The 21,852-nt window shown below is 42.3% G+C and overlaps 1 protein-coding gene across 1 annotated transcript in view; it reads right to left on the reverse strand.

Moving 5' to 3' along the window:
* Positions 1-3,978: 3,978 nt before the first annotated feature.
* The window catches only part of LOC110988177 (speract receptor-like), a 45,434-nt gene continuing 27,560 nt past the window's right edge, over positions 3,979-21,852 (reverse strand). Inside the window, exons 18-24 of the mRNA XM_022251470.2 lie at positions 21,634-21,774; positions 18,513-18,636; positions 18,251-18,319; positions 16,271-16,445; positions 14,228-14,326; positions 13,672-13,763; positions 3,979-4,769 (exon numbers count right to left, since the gene is read on the reverse strand). Coding sequence (XP_022107162.2) covers positions 4,680-4,769; positions 13,672-13,763; positions 14,228-14,326; positions 16,271-16,445; positions 18,251-18,319; positions 18,513-18,636; positions 21,634-21,774 — 790 coding nt within the window. The 3' untranslated portion in view covers positions 3,979-4,679. The remainder of the gene's footprint in view (positions 4,770-13,671; positions 13,764-14,227; positions 14,327-16,270; positions 16,446-18,250; positions 18,320-18,512; positions 18,637-21,633; positions 21,775-21,852) is intronic.

The raw sequence follows: 21,852 nt of genomic DNA on the forward strand, positions 1-21,852 counted from the left end.
ACATGGTTGAAGACAGTGAGATCTTATGGTGACAGCTTGCCCTTAGTCCAGCTGGTGACAGCGTGCTTATTGGTGCCTATTATCATAGACCCGATTTAGCTAACAAAGACACATTAAATGGGCTAAACGATAGCCTCACCAAGATATTTTCAACTCTGAACTTCCTGTTTGTAATTCTGGGTGGAGACTTTAACATACCTGGTATGTCATGGAGTCCTGAGGAAACAACGCATCCTTATGGCTGTCTACAGTCTCAAATCATGGAGATAGCTGATGACTACCACTTAGAACAGAAGGTTGGCTTCACCACTCGAACGGATCCAGTCTCTGGTGTTGGGAATGTCCTAGCCCTGTTGTTTACAACTAGACCACACACAGTTGATAACGTTCTTGCAGTTTCTGGGTTGAGTGATCATGAAATTGTTCTTGCCGATACCATCATCAAATCTGTTCCTGCTAGAAAACCACCGAGGAGTATCTTGAAGTGGAAAAATGTGGAGGAAGAGGCTTTTAGAACGGCCGCAGCAGAATTGAGGGATAATTTCTTTCACAGCAACCCGGATCAAAATACTGTTGAATTAAACTGGATCCTTTTAAGGATGGGTTGAACAACGTTGTCAAAAATCTTGTTCCTCAGAAGATTGTCAAAGGGAAAATTAGGCCAAGATGATTGTCAACTCAACTTTTGCGTCTCACTAGGAAAAAGAAAGATTGTATGTTCGGGCTAAAAACTCTGGCATCAGTTCTCATTGGGTAAAGTTTAAATCTGTTCGTAGATATGTAGACCGTGAACTTCGTAAAGCTCATCGTGCCCATGTGGAAGCTATGACATCTACTGATGACCCCATGAAGTACTGGCAATATATCAAATCCCAACGCAGAAATAATAGTGGTATTCAGGTACCTAAGATCCGGGATGTTGATATAATCAGTGACAAGACGAAAGCAGAGGCCTTAGCAAATCAATTTAGTAGCATCTTCACTCGAGATGAGGCGTCACAGCTGCCATGTCTGCCCGATAGTAGTTACCCAGATATGCCTGACATTGAGGTGTCTGTGGAAGGTGTTCTCAAGCTGCTTAAATCGATGGATGTTTCCAAAGCAGCTGGGCCCGACCAAATACCAAATAGAGCCCTCAAATGGAATGCGGATGAAATTGCCCCAATCCTTTCGCATACTTTACAACAATCCTTGGATACAGGTGAACTGCCTGTAGATTGGAAAAGGGCCAACATAACTCCTTTATTTAAAAAGGGTGCTGCATCTGACCCAGCAAATTATAGACCGGTTTCTATAACGTCAGTGTGTTGCAAATTATTGGAGTATATTGTTGACAGTCAGTTGATGGAACATCTAGATTAACATCAAATTTTAGTAGAAAATCAACATGCCTTCCGTAGAGGACGCTCATGTGAGAGTCAACTTATTCTGACTTTCAATGACCTTGCGTGCAACCACAATTATGGAAAAGCTACCGATGAAGCAGTCTTGGACTTTTCAAAGGCTTTTGATGTAGTACCACACCAGAAACTCCTTCATAAGATCGATTATTACGGCATCAGAGGCAAAATAAATAATTACAGCGTTCTTCTTTAAGAATCGACTGCAGAGAGTTGTTGTCAACGGCGAATTGTCTAGCTGGCACAAAGTTGTCAGCGGGGTGCCACAGGGGAGTGTGTTGGGACCACAACTGTTTCTTCTTTTTATAAATGGCATTCAATCCGTTGTGAGGGGAGAAATTCGACTATTTGCCGATGGTTGTCTTATATATCATCAGATCAACTGCAAAGAAGATGAGGGATTTCTGCATGCTGACCTTGATAACCTCATTAAATGGGCTTCTATATGGGTATGAAATTTAATGTTAGCAAATGTAAAATGATGCGAGTTTCTCGTAAACGCAGCCCCGGTAAACCTTTTTATGAGATGGACGGTGTGCGTCTTGAAGTAACGACAGAGTTCAAGTACCTTGGAATACAAATTCAAAATGATTTAGGATGGGGAAATCAGACACAATATGTTGTCACAAAAGCCGCAAGAGTCCTCAGTTTCATCAAACGAAATTTCTACATGAGTTCTAAAAAGGTTTAGGAAAGGTTGTATCTTACACTTGTTCGACCACTACTAGAAGAGAATTCAGCGCAGGGCAGCGCGCTTTGTTCTCAGAGATTATGCTAGGAAAGTAGTGTCTCCAACATGTTATCGTCACTTGGAAGGGAGAAATTAATTGACAGAAGGGAAGCTCATCAGATAACCCAACTCTACAACATCATTACTCAATCTATTGACATTGATGCCTCTGACTGTCTTCAGCCAAAAGTGCAAAGATCCAGGAGGGGGAATAATAATCAATTCAGCACACCATCGACATTCTCATCTGTTTTCAAGAACTCTTTTTTCCAAGGACCATCAAATTATGGAATGATCTGCCCCAACATTTTATCGATTCTGAGACGCATAAGACCTTCAGACACAATTCTTACAACATATTGACTAAGAATTAGACGCCGACCCTCCTTGTGACCTTTCAGTCAAGATCCCTGGGATGTTTCAGTAGGAAACTAACCAAGTACCAAGTACCCCCACCATGTCTTCCCATGGTTCTGAGTATGCGAAAATCACGCAGACGCTTTATTCTACAATGACCAGTGCTGCATGGGTCAGAATTAGATGCATAAAAAACTAATGCAGAAAAATTATGGAGATAAAGGGTCTTTTCTGATAACTTCCGGAGATTATATTAGACAATAATCAAGATAATAATAATGACCAAGGCTACAAATGAATTTTATTAAATCTAGCACTATGGAATTATACTACGACTGATGAGAAACCCCATTTTAATATTACATCTACTAAAGTTTTAGGAACTCAATGTCCATCACCATCAAGCAGAGACTCAAGTTCAAGGGGTCGACTGGGGCGGCGGGGTAGCCTGAAGCCACGTTGCTCAAACTAATGCACGAAATGATTTGGTATAGTCAAAGAAAGGGCTCCCCAACGGTACCTTTTCCAAGATCGTTCATTTTCAGAATCCTCAATTCTAAAGTTTATGTGCTCACAGTGTCTGTTAGGCGTTTTACAAACCAAAGTATGCACATACCAGTGGCGAGCCTACTTCCTCTTCTGTTGCTATATGGCCATCTTCATACTCGGACTCCCATGTGAGGGTTGGGATGTTGCCATGCCAGCTGATCGCAATGTTGAATGTGCAAAGCAAGTTTGCTCCAACTGTGTGCACGGGAGGTACTTCAAAGCACGCGGACGAGCGGCAAATGAAGTCACTGATGTTATTAGTGAAAAAGTGAACTTCGTTGCATCCCCATTTCCTGACGAATTCATGCCAAGTCCAAAACCCCTCTTTGCCTTATCGAGGCATAAACCGTCCAAGTACCGCAAGCAGTGCACATGTTCTATCCAGTCTTTATAATGGAGACCAATGGTCCTGTACCACTCAAGGACATAATGAAAAAAAAATAGCACCTTTTCCGTTTAGATAGCGTTTGCTCAGCTCAGTAATACCACGGACATATATAAAAAAAAACCTGGACTTGCAACGCCTTTGTATAAAACAGAAGCCAACCAGCGGCCATTTTACCGAGCCGAATACAAACGTGCGGGTTGGCTTGCTTCTGTTGACGCAAGGGAGAACAAAGGCGGGCATTGCCAGGAAAGCTTTATATTCGGCTCGGTAAAATGGCTGCTAGTGGATTCAATGATCTCTATAAGCTGATAAGGCGTTGCGAGTCCAGATTTTTTTAAATACGTCCGTGAGTAATACGGGCAATTCACAATAGTGCGCCTCCAAGAATTTGCAACGCGTCGGCCAATCAAAATGCGCGAAATCTGCCGACCCACTGCGCGTTTGGAAAGGGTCGACAGATTCGCACGTCGTTTCAACTTCGTTGAAGTATGAAATGAAGGTCTCTAACAATGGACAAACGGGGTAAAACAAAATTTTAAACGGAGGGCGTCATCTAAGTTAGTATATTTTCTTTTTTGTGTTTATTCGCACTTTTTTTCGAGTTGCTCTCATACAGATGCAAATATTAAACCCGAACGTGTGATTGAAACCATGTACGTACAAGTGAACGTCCTATTTTCCACAGTAGACTACGATTTTTGATGCTGTTTTTTGCTGGAGTCTATTTAAATTCTTTTGACAAGGCGGTTGCTGGGCCCAACTCTCCGTGAATATTCAGTTGGATCGAAAAAAAGTATTGGCGTAGTCATGTTTTTAGGAATATTGAACGTTTTGCACGTTTACTAACATATTATTGCTTTAATTCTGCTCAATCCGTCATGGAAATAAACATGGACTTTAACACAAATATACAAAATGCTTAAATATTGGTAAACGCAAGCAGTCTGATTCATTAAAGGTAATGATTTCAGTAAAGTGTTATTCATTAATAGGTGTTGGTAAAACTGAAAAGAATCCTCTTGGTCTGAGGTAATTGAAACTTTCAGATTATCAAATGGTAGTCAAATACTCCATGTTAGCTAGATAACACCTGTAGTAGGTAATGCTAGTATGGTAGCGTTTTGACCTTCATGCTTAATTACTAGGATAAAGATAGCTGTTGAAATGTTTTGTTTCAGGGTCTTAATGAATGCAAGTACACGTAGCTTGGTGTGTTTGACTTGCAGATGAGATTTGGCTAGGATTATGATAGTTGTTACAGATTTTGTTTGGGCGGTTTGACTCTTTCGATCTTGTAACTTGGATCTTGTCCCACAAGCCAGTACGTCAGAATTTCACCTTTTCCCTGAATAAAAATAGAATAAATAAATAACACATAGTATTGTTTCATATAATGTTTTCAAAGAATGTCTCCTGTTTCCTTAGATTGGCGTGGGATTTTTTCACCTAAAATTATGGAATCAACAGTTCGTGCCGCTTGGTCAAGTATGCAATCCGATGAATGTGTGATGGCATACTACCAAAACTATGGGTGCGTTCGATTAGCTTACACGTGTGTAAGTCAAACTTACACAGAGCGTTCGTTTAGCCATCACGTGATCTTCGTGCCTGCCCTGGTGTCAGCCACCACTATCCCGGCTGGCGAGCGGGTCTCTTGAGGCTGCCCGAGTGTAATGACGTCACGGATGGACTGTTCGAGCATGGGCGTGATGGAACTGGCGGGGACTTGACCTTTTTCCGGGTTAGGGGCCGTCCATAAAGTTTGTGCGCACGAACGGGGAGAGTGGTTGGTGCCGTTGCGTACACGATGCGTACAGAATGGGCGGGGGGGTCAAGCCAAACAAACCAATACAAACAAACATAAGGTGCAAAGTAACTACGTGCAAAAGAGAAAAAAAGCACCGGGCTTATTTAATTTTTTGTTTTTATTTGACAACATCTTTGTTAAGCTGCCAGGTTCACATTTTCTTAGTCTTGGTCAAGACGTTGTTGTGTTGTTGATACGCGAGAGAGCCCTCACAAGACGAATAGCACCACATGACACGTAAACACACGGACCACCAGACCACCAGATCCTATTCAAAACTACAGGAGAATCAAAATTATGGGCAAATTCACCCCTCGGTGTTGGGAATTTACGCACAGTTGATGAATTCCAGCCCAAAATTCCATGCAGCCATTTTCGATTGTGAACAGAATACTTTATTCACTTAATCTAGCCCATGTACATGTAACCATTGATCTCCATTATAAACGGTGCGTTCGATTAGCTTCCCTGAATACACCAGTGTTACACCAAGGAAGCCTCGAAATGAGGCTAAACGAACGCTACCGTGTATTCGCTAGGGCATTCTGGGAAAAAGGTCAAGTCCCCGTCACGTTCATCATGTCCATGCTCGAACAGCCCATCCGTGACGTCATTACACCCGGGCACTTCATTGAGACCCGCTCGTCCGCCGTGGTAGTGGTGGCTGACACGGGTAGATCACGTGATGGCTAAACGAACGCTCTTTGTAAGTTTGACTTACACGTGTAAGCTAATCGAACTCACCCATTGACTGCATGGGACATCATGCAGCCGAACAATGGCGGCGCGCTGTGCTTCGGGGGTAATGTGATACTGTATGCTGTGAATTTAGTCACAATAGATTATGGGGGAAAAATTTCTTATGGGACGGCGGCTACGCCCTCGGCCGCCCTCCCGAAAAAAGCACAAATAAACAGAAAATGAAGTATATCATTTCCGTAAATACCTGACCATTTTCTTTTAAAATAACCCACTCGAATTAACCTGTTTTGTGTTTGTTGTTGTTTTGATGTATTCATTTTTCTCATCTGTTGTCTACGGTCTTACTCGGGCAATGTTTTCACTTTGGTTCGCTTCAGTCGTGATTTGTTGAGTGTCCACCAAAATCCACAATAGATTTTGCATTATGATATCCAATCTGTCCACGTGTTTGTCCGTCTGATTTCAATGAGCCAATACTGAAACACTTCATCAAGCATAAAAATGCAAAGAAAATGAAATAAAGTTTTACTTTCAATGATACACACTCACAGGAAATATTGTAATTCATTCATTTACTGAATAAATTAGTTTTATTGTTATTTTTTTGACTGAACATTTATTTCCGTTTTGCAATGTACATATCAAGTTATTCACAAGGTCAATAAATGAAGGATTTATGACCACAAGAGTGAAAGTTAAATAAGACCATGAGACATTGAAATAAAAGGGGGCAAATACGGAGGCATATTTAGAAGACAAAGTCTTATACAGAAATGCCTTGTTAAGACAACAAAAAGAACCAGACAAGGAAGACTGACAACAGATTATACCCAAAAAAAAAAAAACGACAAGTGTGAGAATCTCTTCTGTGAGCACAAAAACAGCAGAGCCATGACTGCAAGCCTAACTAATTAAGTTAGTGCCAATATTACCATGCACAGACACTTATAAATCAGGTTTTAAAAGAATTGAGTTCCCAACTGACTAAAGATTTACATTTAACAAGTACTTTCCGAAAAGAAAATGTCAGTGTTAATTGAGAACGAATAATTTATAATTTAGACAAAGTTTCTTTCATTGCGTTGAATGAATTTCCTTGTTTGTTACTTCACTCGACGGAAACGTCAGCTTCCTGTATCTCGCTTTAGTTTCATCTCTGCCCAGAAGATGAATATTCAGTCACTAAGATCACATTGTCTATCACACAATTTGGGTTCAATGCGTCTTCAGATCTCACAAACACAAACCATGGTTTTCTTCGAAATTTTTTTCAGTGAAATCTGTGAAAAAAACGACAAATTAATCATTCAGTTTTTGAAACCACTTTTGCCGATAAATAACATTTCAAACGGTCCCAACATCGATACAGGGAAGTCTCATAAACTAAGCCTGATAGGCTAGATACACTTTCATAAATTTCTTACTACATTTGTATATAGGCACAAGGCATGCAGAAACATTCTGCATGTGCGACTCACCCGTCAAAGCTGCTCCTTCTTCCAAACTTGATTTTACCATCGATCTCCGGCAATTCTTTGCTACGCACACCTCAATCATTATTCTTTCCAAATTTATCCATCCGGGGGCAGAATTCATTTTTTTTTTCGAAATCTGACGATTGAAGTACAATAACCTCGACCAGTTTTTGAAATTCTCAGTTTGAAAGTGCAAGCAGCAACGCTCGCTATTTGCCCTCCTGAAAATACGCATGCGCGGGATTTATTTTAGACGCGATGTCCTATAAGAGGTCCATGAGGTGACAGAAGAATTGTTCCATTTCATGAGGCGAAGAAAAGAGGAATGGAACACTTCACCTGTCACCGAATGAAATTGCAACAATGTATTATTTGTTTTATACAACACTTGCAAAAATCCTCTTCTATTTGGGGCCATTCAAATTTTTCTATGTTTTTTAATTTCGATTGCTTTCGAAATAGTGGTTGGGTGGGTGGATTAAGGTAAATTATTGAAAATCGAAATTCATTTTTATGAAAAAACGAAAGCCATCTTTTGACTTGCGTGAACTAAAATCTTTTTCAACTTCGTTCCCAGTTCCGGAACTTCGACAACCGAACACATGAAACGATCAAACTTCAGAAATATTTTCGCGAATGCTCTTCATGCAGAGGTATTTTTTAATGTTCATGTATTTATGTCGAGGTCCCAGTGCATGTATTTTTAGCAGTCCAGTGAAGCCTGAGGTTCTGTCATCTTTGCCGGGAGTGATGGCCGGTCCACGAAGGCAAATCATTTCAGCTCACCACTGCGTAATACAAACGTATGGTGTACTATTTACGACAAACATTTCTCTCTCTCTCTTGCCTTCCTCCAGGCGACGCAACCAGACGACACGACGGCACGACGGCTCCCTTACGTCGTGCCGTTGGGTCGAACCGTCGCCTTCTTGTCATTACGTTTGTACACACACGACGCGTCGCCTCGTGCGTCGCGTCGTGCTGTCTCAGGTATTTTCCACGTTTCATTTTTTCCGGCCTAAACGTCGCCCCTTCCGTCGCTCGTCCCGTCGTACTGTAGTGCGTCGCATCGTGCGTCGTGTCGTGCATCGCGTCGCCTTTTACGTCGCCTGAAGCGCGACGCGACGCACGACACGACGCACGACGCGACGCGTCGTGTGCTGTCGCCCTTGCTTCATGGTGTTCATAGAGGGCGCTTTTACTGTTTTCTTTCATTTCTGTTCTTGTTTGTATCTCATCCATTCCTCGATTAGGATTAATTTCTGTCATGTTTTATAAAGAAAAAGAGCAAAAAGAAAATCGGCATATGTAGGAACTGCTCTCTCATAATAAGTGGAAGCCCAGAATTCGTCACTCTTTAAACCCAGCCAATGATTTCTTTTTAATACCGTCGACGCACTTCCCATTTGTGGTAGATTTGTAATCTTATAGATACCGGTATTTCTCCGTGGTCCATCCCGGTAATTTCTAAGTAGTACTCCCAATTCCCCAGACAATTTGTCTACAATTGTATGACCGCAAGTTTGACCAATGGTTTAGGGAGTTACCACCGAGCCTGCTCTATAATACCCTCAGAATATTCCGTCTTAGTCTTCCTTCAGGCCAGTCGTCCTCGTTACCTTCATCAGCACCACACTTTCAATGATATTAGTCCGTGTTTCTGAATAAAACATTATACATACGCTATTATCATTGTGGCCGTGTCTTTTTTTCAACTCTGTTTGTCCACACACATGTATAATTTCTCCTCAGATCCGCATCTTACATTAGCAAGCACGTTATAACGGAATTCATGTGGCTCTGGTCAAGGCCACCCACTGTCCAGCAACGTACGCATGTGTGGTTCAATAGGCTTACACTTGTAATGGTTTTGCCTAGAGCAGGACAGGGACGAATTTGTAAGTATGGCAGGTTCGATGGAAGGAGAAATCACAGAGAGACAACAGAACAGTCTCTGTTCAGTCCAGTAGCCAAATGAAGTGGAAGGTCACGGCTAGGGAAGTTATCAGCTCCTTCTGAAGGACTCTTGTGGTTGGTTGCAAATTCTGCTATAAACTGCCCACACGCACTGCCAAGCAACCCACACAAATTGTATGACCTAATTCTGGGGGAGTTAGGATTTCCCAAAGTGGGGGAACAAAATCAATCCTATTACATAATTATTAGGAAGATCAAAATTACACCAGGAAAAGTTAAAACGACGTTGTGGCTCGTGTTATTTATTTCCTGGAGACAAGGCTGATAGTTGGTCGTGACGCTCTTTCTAGTTACATTTGATTAAAAAACAAACCTTTTCTTCAACAACTCACTCTTAACGAAAACACAAAGTTAGAAAGTAACCATTAAAAAGAACAATAACAAAAACAAGACCTGCTACCTATTCGCTCTTTGTACGCTACCGCCATAGGCATGCAGAGCCTCGATCTGGCAGCTTTTCCGTGTATGTTGGTAAGTAATTTTGGGCATGCTGTTGCGAATAGTTCTTCTACCATCTATACTGTGCGATTGGAGAATACTTCAAAAGCTGTCAGTTCAAGGCTCTGCATGCCCATGGCGGCAGCGTACAAAGAGCGAATACCATGTACTGGGTGCATGCAGTCCACTATTCAAGTAAGAATTTCTGCTCAGCTCATTAGCATTAAAAGTAGCAGCCCAGCATTTTTCTGAAAAAAGGAGATTGTTTGGCCCCCGAAATGGTGAGATTGTGTAAATCGTTGCCAGGATCAACTCCCTGGGTCTTTGAGCTATCCTATGAGAGCAGAATGGCTAAAAACTACGGTTGATAAATGGTCCTAAGTGCCCGAGAAGGTTGAGGGTTGCCACTTGAAAAATGGCTGCAATCAGACTTCGGAAAACTCACTTTTCGGGGGTGATTTTGTTGGAATAATTAAAAATGTAATTGGTTAGCCCAAAATAAATTGAAAAGAAATCGAAAGATTGTGGACCAGACAATAATTTTATTTGTGTTTCAGCAATCTCAAGGATGTTGGTAAGCATGTTATTGGGCCCTGAACAGTGCCGATTTTACACTGTTTTCAATGGGGCTTGAATTAGTGGACTGTACCCTACTATTCAAGTACCGGGGGCAGAAATGAAAGAAAACAGTAAAGGCGCCCTCTATAAACACCAAGAAACAAAAGGCAACAGCACACGACGCGTTGCGTTCGTGCGTCGTGTCGTGCGACGCATCATGCTTCAGGCAACGTAATAGGCGACGCGATGCACGACAAAACGCGACGCACGACGGTACGTCGCGACGGGCGACGGAAGGGGCGACGTTTAGGCGGCAAAAAATGCAGCATGGAAAGGACTTAAGGCAGAACGACGGCGACGGTGCGACCCGACGGCACGACGCAAGGGAGCCGTCGTGCCGTCGCGTCGTCTGGTTGCGTCGCCTGGAGGGAGGAAAGAGAGAGAGAAATGTTTGTCGTAAATATTACACCATATAAACGTACAGCACACACGCCAATATTTTGCATTTTTGTCTGGGACGTCATATTTGCACTTGAAAATGCTATAAACGAGAGTTCTGTGAGTTAAATGTATACAGTAAATGGGAGAACAGCCCGGAATTCGAAAAAAGGGGCTTTATATCCAGAAGAACATTATATCAGGGAACGTTGTGATGGGAGTTTGTACGTGCGGTCGCGGAGCGCCATTCAACATGACTGCCACCATGCATGGTATAATACTGTGTGGGAAAAAAAATCGATTTTGTTTTCTATCGAAAATTGGGGTGGGCGGGTGGTTCAAAACAATTTCGAAAAACATCGAAAATTAAAAACATTGAAAATTTGAATGACCCCTTAGGAGAACAAAGAAGCCCTGTTCGCGTATTGAACGTCTATCATTTTGCCAATCACATTCATGTCTGAAGCGCCACCTTTAGACTATGCAACGTGGGACTGTTTTCCGTCTCTCTATTTCCCTGATTGTACTGGGAATGAGGTACATGAAATGGTGCGGAACCAGTCAAGCGAAATGAAGAAGTTCATTCAACAGGAACTGTTAATAAAACGAAAAATTCAATGACACGTGATCAATGATCCACGAATCAGATGGCAGGGATTTATGCACTAAAGTTTTGTATATTCTGCAACAACTTGGACGCAAAAACTTCAGCAGTTGTTAACAGAAAAATAAAACAAATATTGACTGCTTTATCTCTTGGTATAGTAAAACTAGTCCCCCTCGGTGATCCATGAAGCATTAAATTTGTTCTATTCTTTTCTAACAACTACGCTCCATGGATCACTTGGGGAGGCTAATTTTACTATCCCACTCAAAGCAGTCAATATTTGTATATTAGACTGAAAACGATAAAGGATATAGGCCCCCTATTGCCTTCAAAAGAATTTACAGCTCAATCGTGAAAAAAGTTGCAAATTCTTTCAATCAATTGAACACGTGGACCAATCAACAAGCTGAATTTACAAACAAGATTGAGAAATCAAACCAAAGAAACACGAAGTAAATTATCTCGTGACTGAGATTTCCCGCTTGATGCCGCACCCACGCCCTGCGCGCTGGGCAGACTTGGCCGCCGGGCCGCGGCGCGGGCTTACTAGTGCACGATCGATATGCATCAGCGTGAGCGAGCTAGCGCCCGCAGAACTCAGACAAGTGTATTGTGGTTGGAGGACAGAAGATTGTCGTCTGACCATGGCTCTCCATGAGTATTTAAAATGTTTGAACTTTGATGATGGTATCATTGGTATTTTGGAAAGTCATTTAGATATTGTAAATCTTGCCTGTTCCCATGTCCAAACTAATGTTAATCGAAGTGGCTATATAGTTTATGTTACCGTAACGCGACTTCCAAATTCTATAGTTACGGTATTGCACAGTTATCATAGCCAATACATGCAAGGTTTTAATTACCCGATACTGTCGCGGCAAATACGGTAGCGCAGTTGTTGCTTACGCTGGCCTACAATCCCAACGTGCTGAGATCGAGCCCAGCAGGGACAAGACGATTCAGAGTGAAAATCACTTTCAATTTAGAAGGAAAGACTCTGACCAAATAATTACTTCAGTCTGAGCTCGAGTGAAAACTCAATTGAAGAAATTTCACTCTAAAACGTGTGTTCCCTAGTTTCCGACTGTGGGAGTGAATTTTCACTCAAAAAGATTGAGTCTTCACTCTTTGCTATTTAAAGAATATTCGTCACGGGAAGTTTTTGTACTGCATCCATATTTTCACTCTCTACTTTACAGCTGGGAACAGATGTTGGCAGCGGTAGAGTTATAATGGCCCCAACTCAAGTCAAGTTCCAAGTGCGGAGCTGGCTTCTGCCTGAGGGCATGAGATGAACAACCAGAAGTCAGATTTGCTGGGATTTTTCCTGATTTCAGAATTGTTTGTCGAAATGTTTTGTCAGGGTATTTACCTGATTTCAGTATTTTTTTCAGATGTTTTCTTGATTTCAGGAATTGTCAGAATTCTTTCCTGTTTCAGAATGTTGGTCAAGTTTCACCCTGAGTTAAGGATAATCAAAAATCTCTTTGAAACCTTGAACTGAATGCATTCATTGAACTTATATTGCAGTCTTCCCCGCGAATTTTTCACAGATGACTGTATATTTTGTCAGTTTCTTCTCGAGTTCATGAATTTGGGGCGAGTATTTTTCCTGATTTCAGGATTTTGGCTAATTCGTCCTTGATTTAAAGATTTTAAAGAATCGCTTTTCAAATCTTTACCAGTATGCGTTCATTGAATATACAACGTACTCGTTGAACTCAAAGGCATTAACTGAATTTAATGTATTGCTTGAATTTGATATGTTATTTGTGTTGGCTGTATTGAATTAAAGCAGCAATGTATGAATTACGGACAAACTCTCCGGACGTCAATTTTTAGATTGTACGGCTATGTGAAGGTATACGTACGTGGGTGGTTGCTAATCTAGCTTAGAATTCAGTATAAATTTCCGAACTATGAATGACTGAAAAAGTTCAACCTGTTAGATTGAATAGTTCAATCTTCAGTCAAAATATTTTCAATCCGATTTCGACTGAAAATAGATCGAAAATTTCCATCTAATACTTCACTGCACTCGGTTATGGATGGGAAATTCTCAGTCTAAGAAAGGATCGACTGTCAATCCAGAAAGACTGATCCCTCGCAGCAATTGTGCAAGCTTGGAAATTTATACAGATTGAAATTTTAGTAGCCAGAATTTTGCAGTTATTTTGTATTTGTGGTGTACGGTGTACATACATTAAGACAGGAGTATAGGATTTTACGAATGATTATAGTATACCTTCATGGCAACGAGACCCCTTTCTACTAGCTCATATCCACCGATTTCTTCTAGTACCTGTCGGCATTCGGGGCTGACATGAATCTTGAGCGCTGGCAAAGTACGAAAAAAAGTAAGTAAATGACGTACGGAATGGCAAATGGCCAAGGGGAAAATGACATGGGATAGCTCACTTGTAAAGAGCTTGTGGTTGTTTGAATGCAGGGGATGCATGCACATTCAAGTGCGAGAAATTGCGAAAAAAAACAGGACACTTCACTTAATCCCCGATAATCGTGTGAACAGTGTTCGTGAACTTTGTATAATGTACTTACCTGACACACATAAATCAACTTCGTGTTTAAGTTAACACCAGAGCCTGCACAGGTCAAGTTCAAACTGTGTCTCATTAGCCTCAAAAAGTTGTTCGTTTATCGAAAATAATGTTTCCAACTCATGAGTTAATAAACAAAGTTCGAATGGGCCTAGTTAATCAATTTTTCAGTCTACTTACGCCAAAATGTATTATGTTATTTTCAGAATGGCATCAGAATTGTCTAAGAAAACAGATACTTACCGAGCCCATTAGATTCCATACGAGACGCTGTATTCACTGTGTCACCGAAGAGACAATAACGAGGCATTGTCAGGCCAACTACACCCGCCACGCAACTTCCTTGAAAACATCCAGAAACATGACGGATGTTAATTTAATACTTCTCGCAATAAGCCACTTGCGAGTAAAATTTGATTAAAAGTCTGGTACACTGAGTTCTCTAAATTCACGTGAACATATCAATTTGAATTTTTTTTTACACTGAACGCACTAATGTACACTGTTGCAATACCTTGTGATTCTGGGAAAGCTTTTGCTTAGTTACAGAAGGGACGCCTTGAAGAAGGGCACAAAGAACCAGTCCATTCCAGAGATGGCGGTCGCTGTGCAAAAGCTTCCCCAGAATCACGATGTATAACAACAGTGTCTTTAGTTTAAGGAAATTTAAATTCTTTATGGGCAGTCAGATAACTCAGTGTTCCACATTTATTCAAATCTAACTCGCAAAATGCTTATTATAGCCAAACGAAGTGAAAGCAGTATGCCATGCTGAAGTAATGGATCCCGGTGCAAAGCAAAGAGAAGGCTTTTTGTTCGACTTTTTCGTGTAAAATACATGTTTGTGACTCGTCTTCACATTGCCCCTATGAGGGATCCCAATACGACGCTTTTAGCTTCGATCTACGCGCTTCCGCGTTTGAAAACGAGGCTGTATGTGTCATTTTCAATTCTTAGCACGATCAGACGATTGAAAGTAAGGAGTTAAGACACAAAATACATAAAGGTATGTTAAATTCAGACTTTTCAGGCTGCAAATTTTTGTTGAAGAGTCTTTCAGAATGATTGGACACGTGAAATCAAAAGAAAAAACAATGGCAATTTACCGCGCACTAACGTACCTGCGATGGCCGTGTATCTTGTGCAATGGGCGTGGTTTAAACTGAAGTGGTATCACACTTACGAACCGGGTACTGCAGATACTGTGCCGACTCTGCGGGCACGCGCGACAAAGTTCAACACAGAGAGCCTCGGTTTCGATGCGGATACGCGCAGACGGCGCTAATGTGAAATCCATCTATACCTTATTTGGCACGGCATAGTAATTGGTGAGGAGGTAGTTCATACAAACGGCATGGCCTAATTTCCATATCGACATACAGAGGGAGCATCGCTGATCAGTATTCGATGATACTCATTATCATAATAACACTTTATCGAGACTGACGTAAACAGAGACGGCGACAGAACTTGGTGCAACTTTGCCGACAGTTTGCGTTGATTCGCCAAAGAAGGCGTGTATAATTACATGCTTCTGCAGTACCTTTCCCGCAAATGAGCCCCCAAGCTGGACCAACGGAGGACGCAATTTTTCTAGCTCCTTTAACTGCACTTCGCTGGTTCATGAATGCACGCGTTACAGTGGTGTTGTTACCAGTAAAATTAACATTCCTGGCCAACTTGGCTCTGGTTAACCGATTAGGAAGAGCTTCTGCTCAAGCCGGATATCCTCATCCAACTTCTCTCTGCGCAAAAGTGTCCCCCACCTGCGAAGAAAAGAGGCTAGTGCGCGACTCGTGAACTTAGGGTCTGTTGGTTTCATACAGTTCTGATCGGATCTCGATCAGTGATCCGAAAGCTAACCAAGCAGTGGATCACTGGAGCCGTAGACTAAACTGGCTGTTAGAGGCCGTTGGTGGCTGTGTATTACGAGCGCCCATTGGCTAAAACGCAAAGGTTTCACTGAGTCGGTATTCCAACAGTGCATGCCCGAAATGGAGCGCGCGTCCGGACGCACGTGTGAGGTCAGCCCTCCCCGCAAGACCCTATGCGAAATTCGTGTGCGTGCTTTATTCCCGGACGACCTTGCTTTCCTGAAATACCGATCTGGCTCATTGCAACAATTTGGACTGTGCTTCGAGCCCATGTCCGCGCCAAACGCTCATGTCGTTGGTACACAAACCCTAAGCATCTTTTAAACAGAAAAAAAACCCCGAAAAACAAAAAGACCGCCCCCATACAAGTGCCAAACCTCTTGACTTTGAAACTAGCGTTCTGAAATCTTACCTGAGTGAATACCAATTCTGAGTTTGAGCTTTTCTTCCGGTTTGTGTGGTACGACGAATGTTGAAACATCCTCCAAGAGATGCCAAGCAGCTGAGGCGATCATACCAGCGTGACGGTTACCGTTGCGGATTGGAAGGCCTGACACCAACATGTAGGCATCACCGATGGTTTCCACCTTCATTACACATTTTTATTTAAAACAAAAATGGCCTTTGTTGTAGACTTCTACCCTAAGACTAGAACAGTGCAAATATCACTAGATAAGATAGTTACTTGAAATTCTTGATACTGAGACGAAGAATGCATTTTCTTTTACGCTGTGCTTATACAGTATTTTAAAAGGCAGATCCCTCCTCGTTGTGATAAGCTACGTTTTAAACTCTCCTGTATGGGTTGACAACTTGTTTAGAGTCATGCCTTGTTCGCGAAATCCATCTATGCCGCCCTTTTATGCGATGACTTGGCCGATTTGACTTGATGGTAATAGACCTACATGTACAACATAATGACGTAATGCAGTGTTTACAGCGGTGCATTGTGGGTGAAAGGTGGGGATGTTGTAGGAATGTGTCGATGTGACTTGTTATGTGTAACGCATACCGTATGGCGTGTGTATCGACTTGACACGAAAAAAAGAAAAAAATAACAAAATTCCCAATTATCGTCCGAAATGGTCCATACGAACTGCTGTGTTCCACTGTGTTTATCAAGCACTCAACGAACGCCAGAGCTGCGTTTTTAAAACTTCCACGGGACCGCAAAAGGCGACAGATTTGGATAAGTTCCCTGAGAAACAAGGCCATCAAAGCGAAGTCCAAGTGGACCTCTGTATGCAGTCTACATTTTGTAGGCGGAGACAAAACTTACGATGTACCGGATCCAACGATTTTCCCGTGGACAAATAAGTGGGAGGAGGTTGTTTTCCGGCAAAATGAACAACGAAGAAGCTTTCCTGCTACTGCAAACCTAAAACCACTGCCAATCTTGCAGCCAAAACAAGCTTTAAGTTCGAGTTCAATATGCAAGCGAGCGGCGGCGAACAACCAGGACCAGTACAAAAGCGGGCTTGTCTCCCGACATGCCCGAGTGTATGCAGGTAGGCCCTATATATGCATGCTTGGGCTGGCATGCTAGCTAAGTTCATCAGCGTTCACAGATGAAATGGAAAAATAGGCAAAGATTTCCATAAGAAGTTACAGTTCTCCTCAGTTGTACCAGCAAAATCATGAGAAAGAGTTTCATGTATGAAGTTCCCAAATCATGTCTGAAGAGAAAGGCAGCTTCTTCGTTGTTCATTTTGCTGGGAAACAACCTCCTCCCAACTCACTTATTTGTCCACGGGAAAATCGTTGGATCCGGTACATCGTACGCGCAAGTTTTGCCTCTGCCTACAAAATGTAGACTGCATACAGAGGTCCACTTGGACTTCGCTTTGATGGCCTTGTTTCTCATCTGTCGCCTTTTGCGGTCCCGTGGAAGTTTAAAAAACGCAGCTCTGGCGTTCATTGAGTGCTTGATAAACACAGTGGAATTACACAGCAGTTTACATGGACCATTTTGGCAAATCGGGAATTTTTTTATTTTTTTCCTTTTTTTCGTGTCAGGTCGATACACGTCATATAGTGTACGTTACACAACGTTTTGTTCACGTCGACGGGTTCCGCCAACATCCCCACCTTTCACCCACAATGTACCGCGGTAAACACTGCATTACGTCATTATGTTGTAGGTCTATTGGATGGTGGATCATCCTCAAGCTGGGGAGGAACCAACTGCAGTTACTGCGCAAAGAATAAGAATATGCATACTTGACGGATCGTGACAGTAATGCGTACGAAGGACAAAATCACTGCAGTAGATACACTGCCTAATGATCTTAAGCGCTTTGCGTGTGTACTCTCACGTCCGACGGCTTGGTGGATCGTTTCCCATCTAACAGCCATAGGACAGCGTACATTTAAACAAAGTTTCAACATTTACCTTGTATACGTCATAGTTGGAAATAATGGCGTCGAAGAGCGTGTACAGAGCATTCAACAAATTGACGACCTGATGAAAACCAGAACAAGGTAAAAAGTGGTTTGTTTTTGACCAACTTTAAGATGGCGCGTGGGTCGATTTCACAATGTAAGTACAGAAGCGGACACCAGACAGATGGGTGGATTTTATATTTCAAGACGCACAGAGTTTTTGACTTCCCATGAAATCAGAAACAACGTTGAACCTGCTGAGTTTCTCTTACCTGAATGGGTGTACTGGCGGCGGAGAGAGCAGTGAAGCCAACGATATCGGAAAAGAAGATGGAAACCATGTCGAAGGCTTCAGGAGCAACAGAGATCCCCTTTATCAGCTGCGATGCAATGGAACTGCCGAAAGTAAAATCACAATCACCCTTACTATAATCGTAAGATCAAAATGTCGAAATGATAAGATGAAAGCGTCATAATTATTAGAACAATGTTTGCCGGTGCGGAAGAGACTCGGCAAGGCTTTTGCAGTCTTCCATCATTTTTGTTGATTTTTTAATTTTTTTTATAAAAAAACATTCTTAGTTTACAATCAGCCTTAGAAGACTAAATAGAAAAGAAGACATAAATAAGTCAAATATTAGAAATCAATAGAGTTGTGCTCTAACTGCGGTCACTTGAGCATTCGCAGAATGCACTATTCACTGACGTGCTGCATTATCTGAAGCATGTTATTATAAGAAATCCTTCCCATAACTCTGCGAATCATGTAAAGATGACTGTTGATTTTTATAACTTAAAAGTGTGGTTACTGGCTGCATACAGTACTTATTGTTCGTAGAAACGACGCTCTGTTTTTGAAGCTGCCTGCATGACAACACAACCTAGCAGCGTTATTTCTACTGGAAGTCCTCAGGCTGCAGGCTTGTAAACAGGGCCACAAATACTTTACTCAACCAAATCACGATATGCGCAGCCTCAAATCAGTTCTCTCTTAATGGTAGGCTTTGTTAGCCAGGCACTTGAGGGTTTTAAAATGTAGGGTCTTTTTCTGTTCGACATACGAGAACAATCTCATATGTCGAACAATTTGATTTTTTTTCTTGGGTCAGCCGTTCGAACGCCGGGAACATGAAACCGGTTATCGCTGGTAGTTAGTGACAAGCAACATGCAACATGACGGCGTCCATGTACATTTAATATTCGAGAGTTAATGTTTGGATAACTGGGCAGAATTCCTTTCTGTTTAAACAGGAACATTCATTCTGTGTTATGAAGAATAAGTGCTTTTGAAAAATTTCCTATTGTCTATGGCTTTGTAAGCCATCACTCTCCTTTCTGCCACGTTTGCAGCTGTTCAAATGTCAAAATTTTCTGCGTGTTCTTGAAAACCCTGACGTGTTCTTGAGTCGTGTTCCCGCCGTTCGAATGCGAGAACAAAAACCAGTGTCAAGAACAGGCCGCCCGAACTCGACCGATGAGTACGCGTAATTCCTTAATGTACACGCAGAATGCGTGCAAGAACCCGCTTTGAAAACTTATTACTACACATCATAAATATTCACGAGCAAATCGGAGCGCGTCATTGGCCGATTCAATCTCGCGTCTGGGAAGTATGATACGCGAAATATGGAAGGGCTGCGTAGCACCGTGATCAGAATATCTGAAATACGAGCTTTTGGTAACTGAGTACGTTCTTCAGGGCAAGCAGATTCAGTTCTGAATGAACGCGGAAATTCCACGTTCATTCCCGCTGGATGCAGCGTTCGAAGTTCGAAAATGACGCGCTGCTCCAGTTCCTTACGCTGTACATCACATGACACTTTCCGCAGGATGCAGACGCTTATGTCACCGAGGGTATGTGACGGCGCGCAAAAGTGCTGCGCAACAGTGAGACGAGGTCTCTCCGATGTACAGTTTACCGCAGCGACGACATGTAATGCAATAAACCACATTATCGTCATTAAGAGGGCAGACAAGGGTGGTGCTACGGTGGTCTGGCGTAAGGACTTGTAGTATGTCGCTGAAGCGGAACGTCAACTGTCTGACGTTGCGTCCTACGCTAAGATTGACCGCGACCTCACACAAGAGCATCAAGATATTGTTGCTAGCACTGTCCGAAGTTTCATTGACTCTGGTGACCTCCCCCCTAACGCAACCAAACTGGTCGTTCCCAACCCACGCACGGCAGTCTTCTACTTGCTAACCAAAATTCACAAATCCAGGCCGCCCCATTGTGTCTGCTTGTAGTTGTCCCACTGAATTGATATCCAACTTCCTTGACACCATTCTAACACCCATTGTCAAAAAGCTCTCGAGCTATGCCAAGGATACTAATCACGCTTTACGTCTGTTCGATGAATTTGAGTTCCTAGGTTCATCAAACTTCCTTTTCACCATGGATGTGAAATCTCTTACACATCCATTCCCCACGCGGTTCGTTTGGCTGCGCTCGAACACTACTTAGATTTCCGCCAGACTCAGGATCCTCCTACCAGCACTCTGCTCCGTCTGGCTGAGTTGGTGCTCACGTTGAACAACTTCGCGTTCAACGGTGAGCACTACACTCAGACCAGTGGTGTGGCTATGGGCACACGGATGGGACCAAGTTATGCCTGTCTGTTTATCAACAAGAATATATAATATCAAATCAGTGGTCTGAAATATGTGATTGCCGAGCTTTCTGTAACTGAGTACTTTCATCAGGGCAAGCAGATTCAGTTCTGAATGAACGCAGAAAAATCCACGTTCATTCCCCTTGATATGCATGCAGCGTTCCAAGTTCGAAAATGACGCGCTGCTCCAGTTCCTTACGCTGTACATCGGATGACGCGCTCCGTCGAATGCAGACGCTTACGTCACGTGCTGTGCAAGTGAGAACGCTTGTGCATATGCGCTGCACATGAATTTTGTTCTGACTTTTTAAATCGGGTTTCATCGGTACCTAATGTGCACAACAGCTGCTGCTCCAGAGCCGTCAACTCACTTAACACGATTTTTTAATGTAACTGAACTTATTCATCGAAAGACAGCCATCGAAAAACTAGACTTGACGCAGGTCTACATGTACTATGAAATGGACGGGGGTGTTCGGGACTGAAATGAAAGTAAAAGAATTTGAATAAAATCCTTGGAAATTTATTGTATACTGACTTCTTTTGACTCTCTGACTAACAGGGTCTGAATGGAAATAAATAAACGTGCTTTGTCGGTCTTAAAGTTAAACCTGCATTTGACCGGCTCAGGAGAATGGACGCAATTCAGCGTTCATTTTCCTAAGACCGGCCAAGCAGATTATTCCCTCCCCCCAATTAATCTATTATAATTATGACAATGATGAGGGTATTGTCGTTGGACAGTTTATCTACTGGTTTGAGAATAAATTCTTGAACTCACGGTGGTAACATGCGATGTAATAGTTGTTCTGTCTTTGCCTTCTCCCGCTGTAACTCCTCTGTACGTTCATCCACTAGCTCCTCTAGATTGTTGGTGTACCGCTCCATAATAGTAATCATGTTATCCATGATGTTTGGTTTCCTTTATAATAACCAACAGTAAAGTAAATTTAAGTTCATCTCATAAACAGAACTTTCACATTTTGAAAGGCCAATCACT

Source organism: Acanthaster planci, linkage group LG18, assembly GCF_054643075.1.
Source record: "Acanthaster planci isolate LZ-2023a linkage group LG18, COTS_SCS, whole genome shotgun sequence".
Classification (NCBI taxonomy): domain Eukaryota; kingdom Metazoa; phylum Echinodermata; class Asteroidea; order Valvatida; family Acanthasteridae; genus Acanthaster; species Acanthaster planci.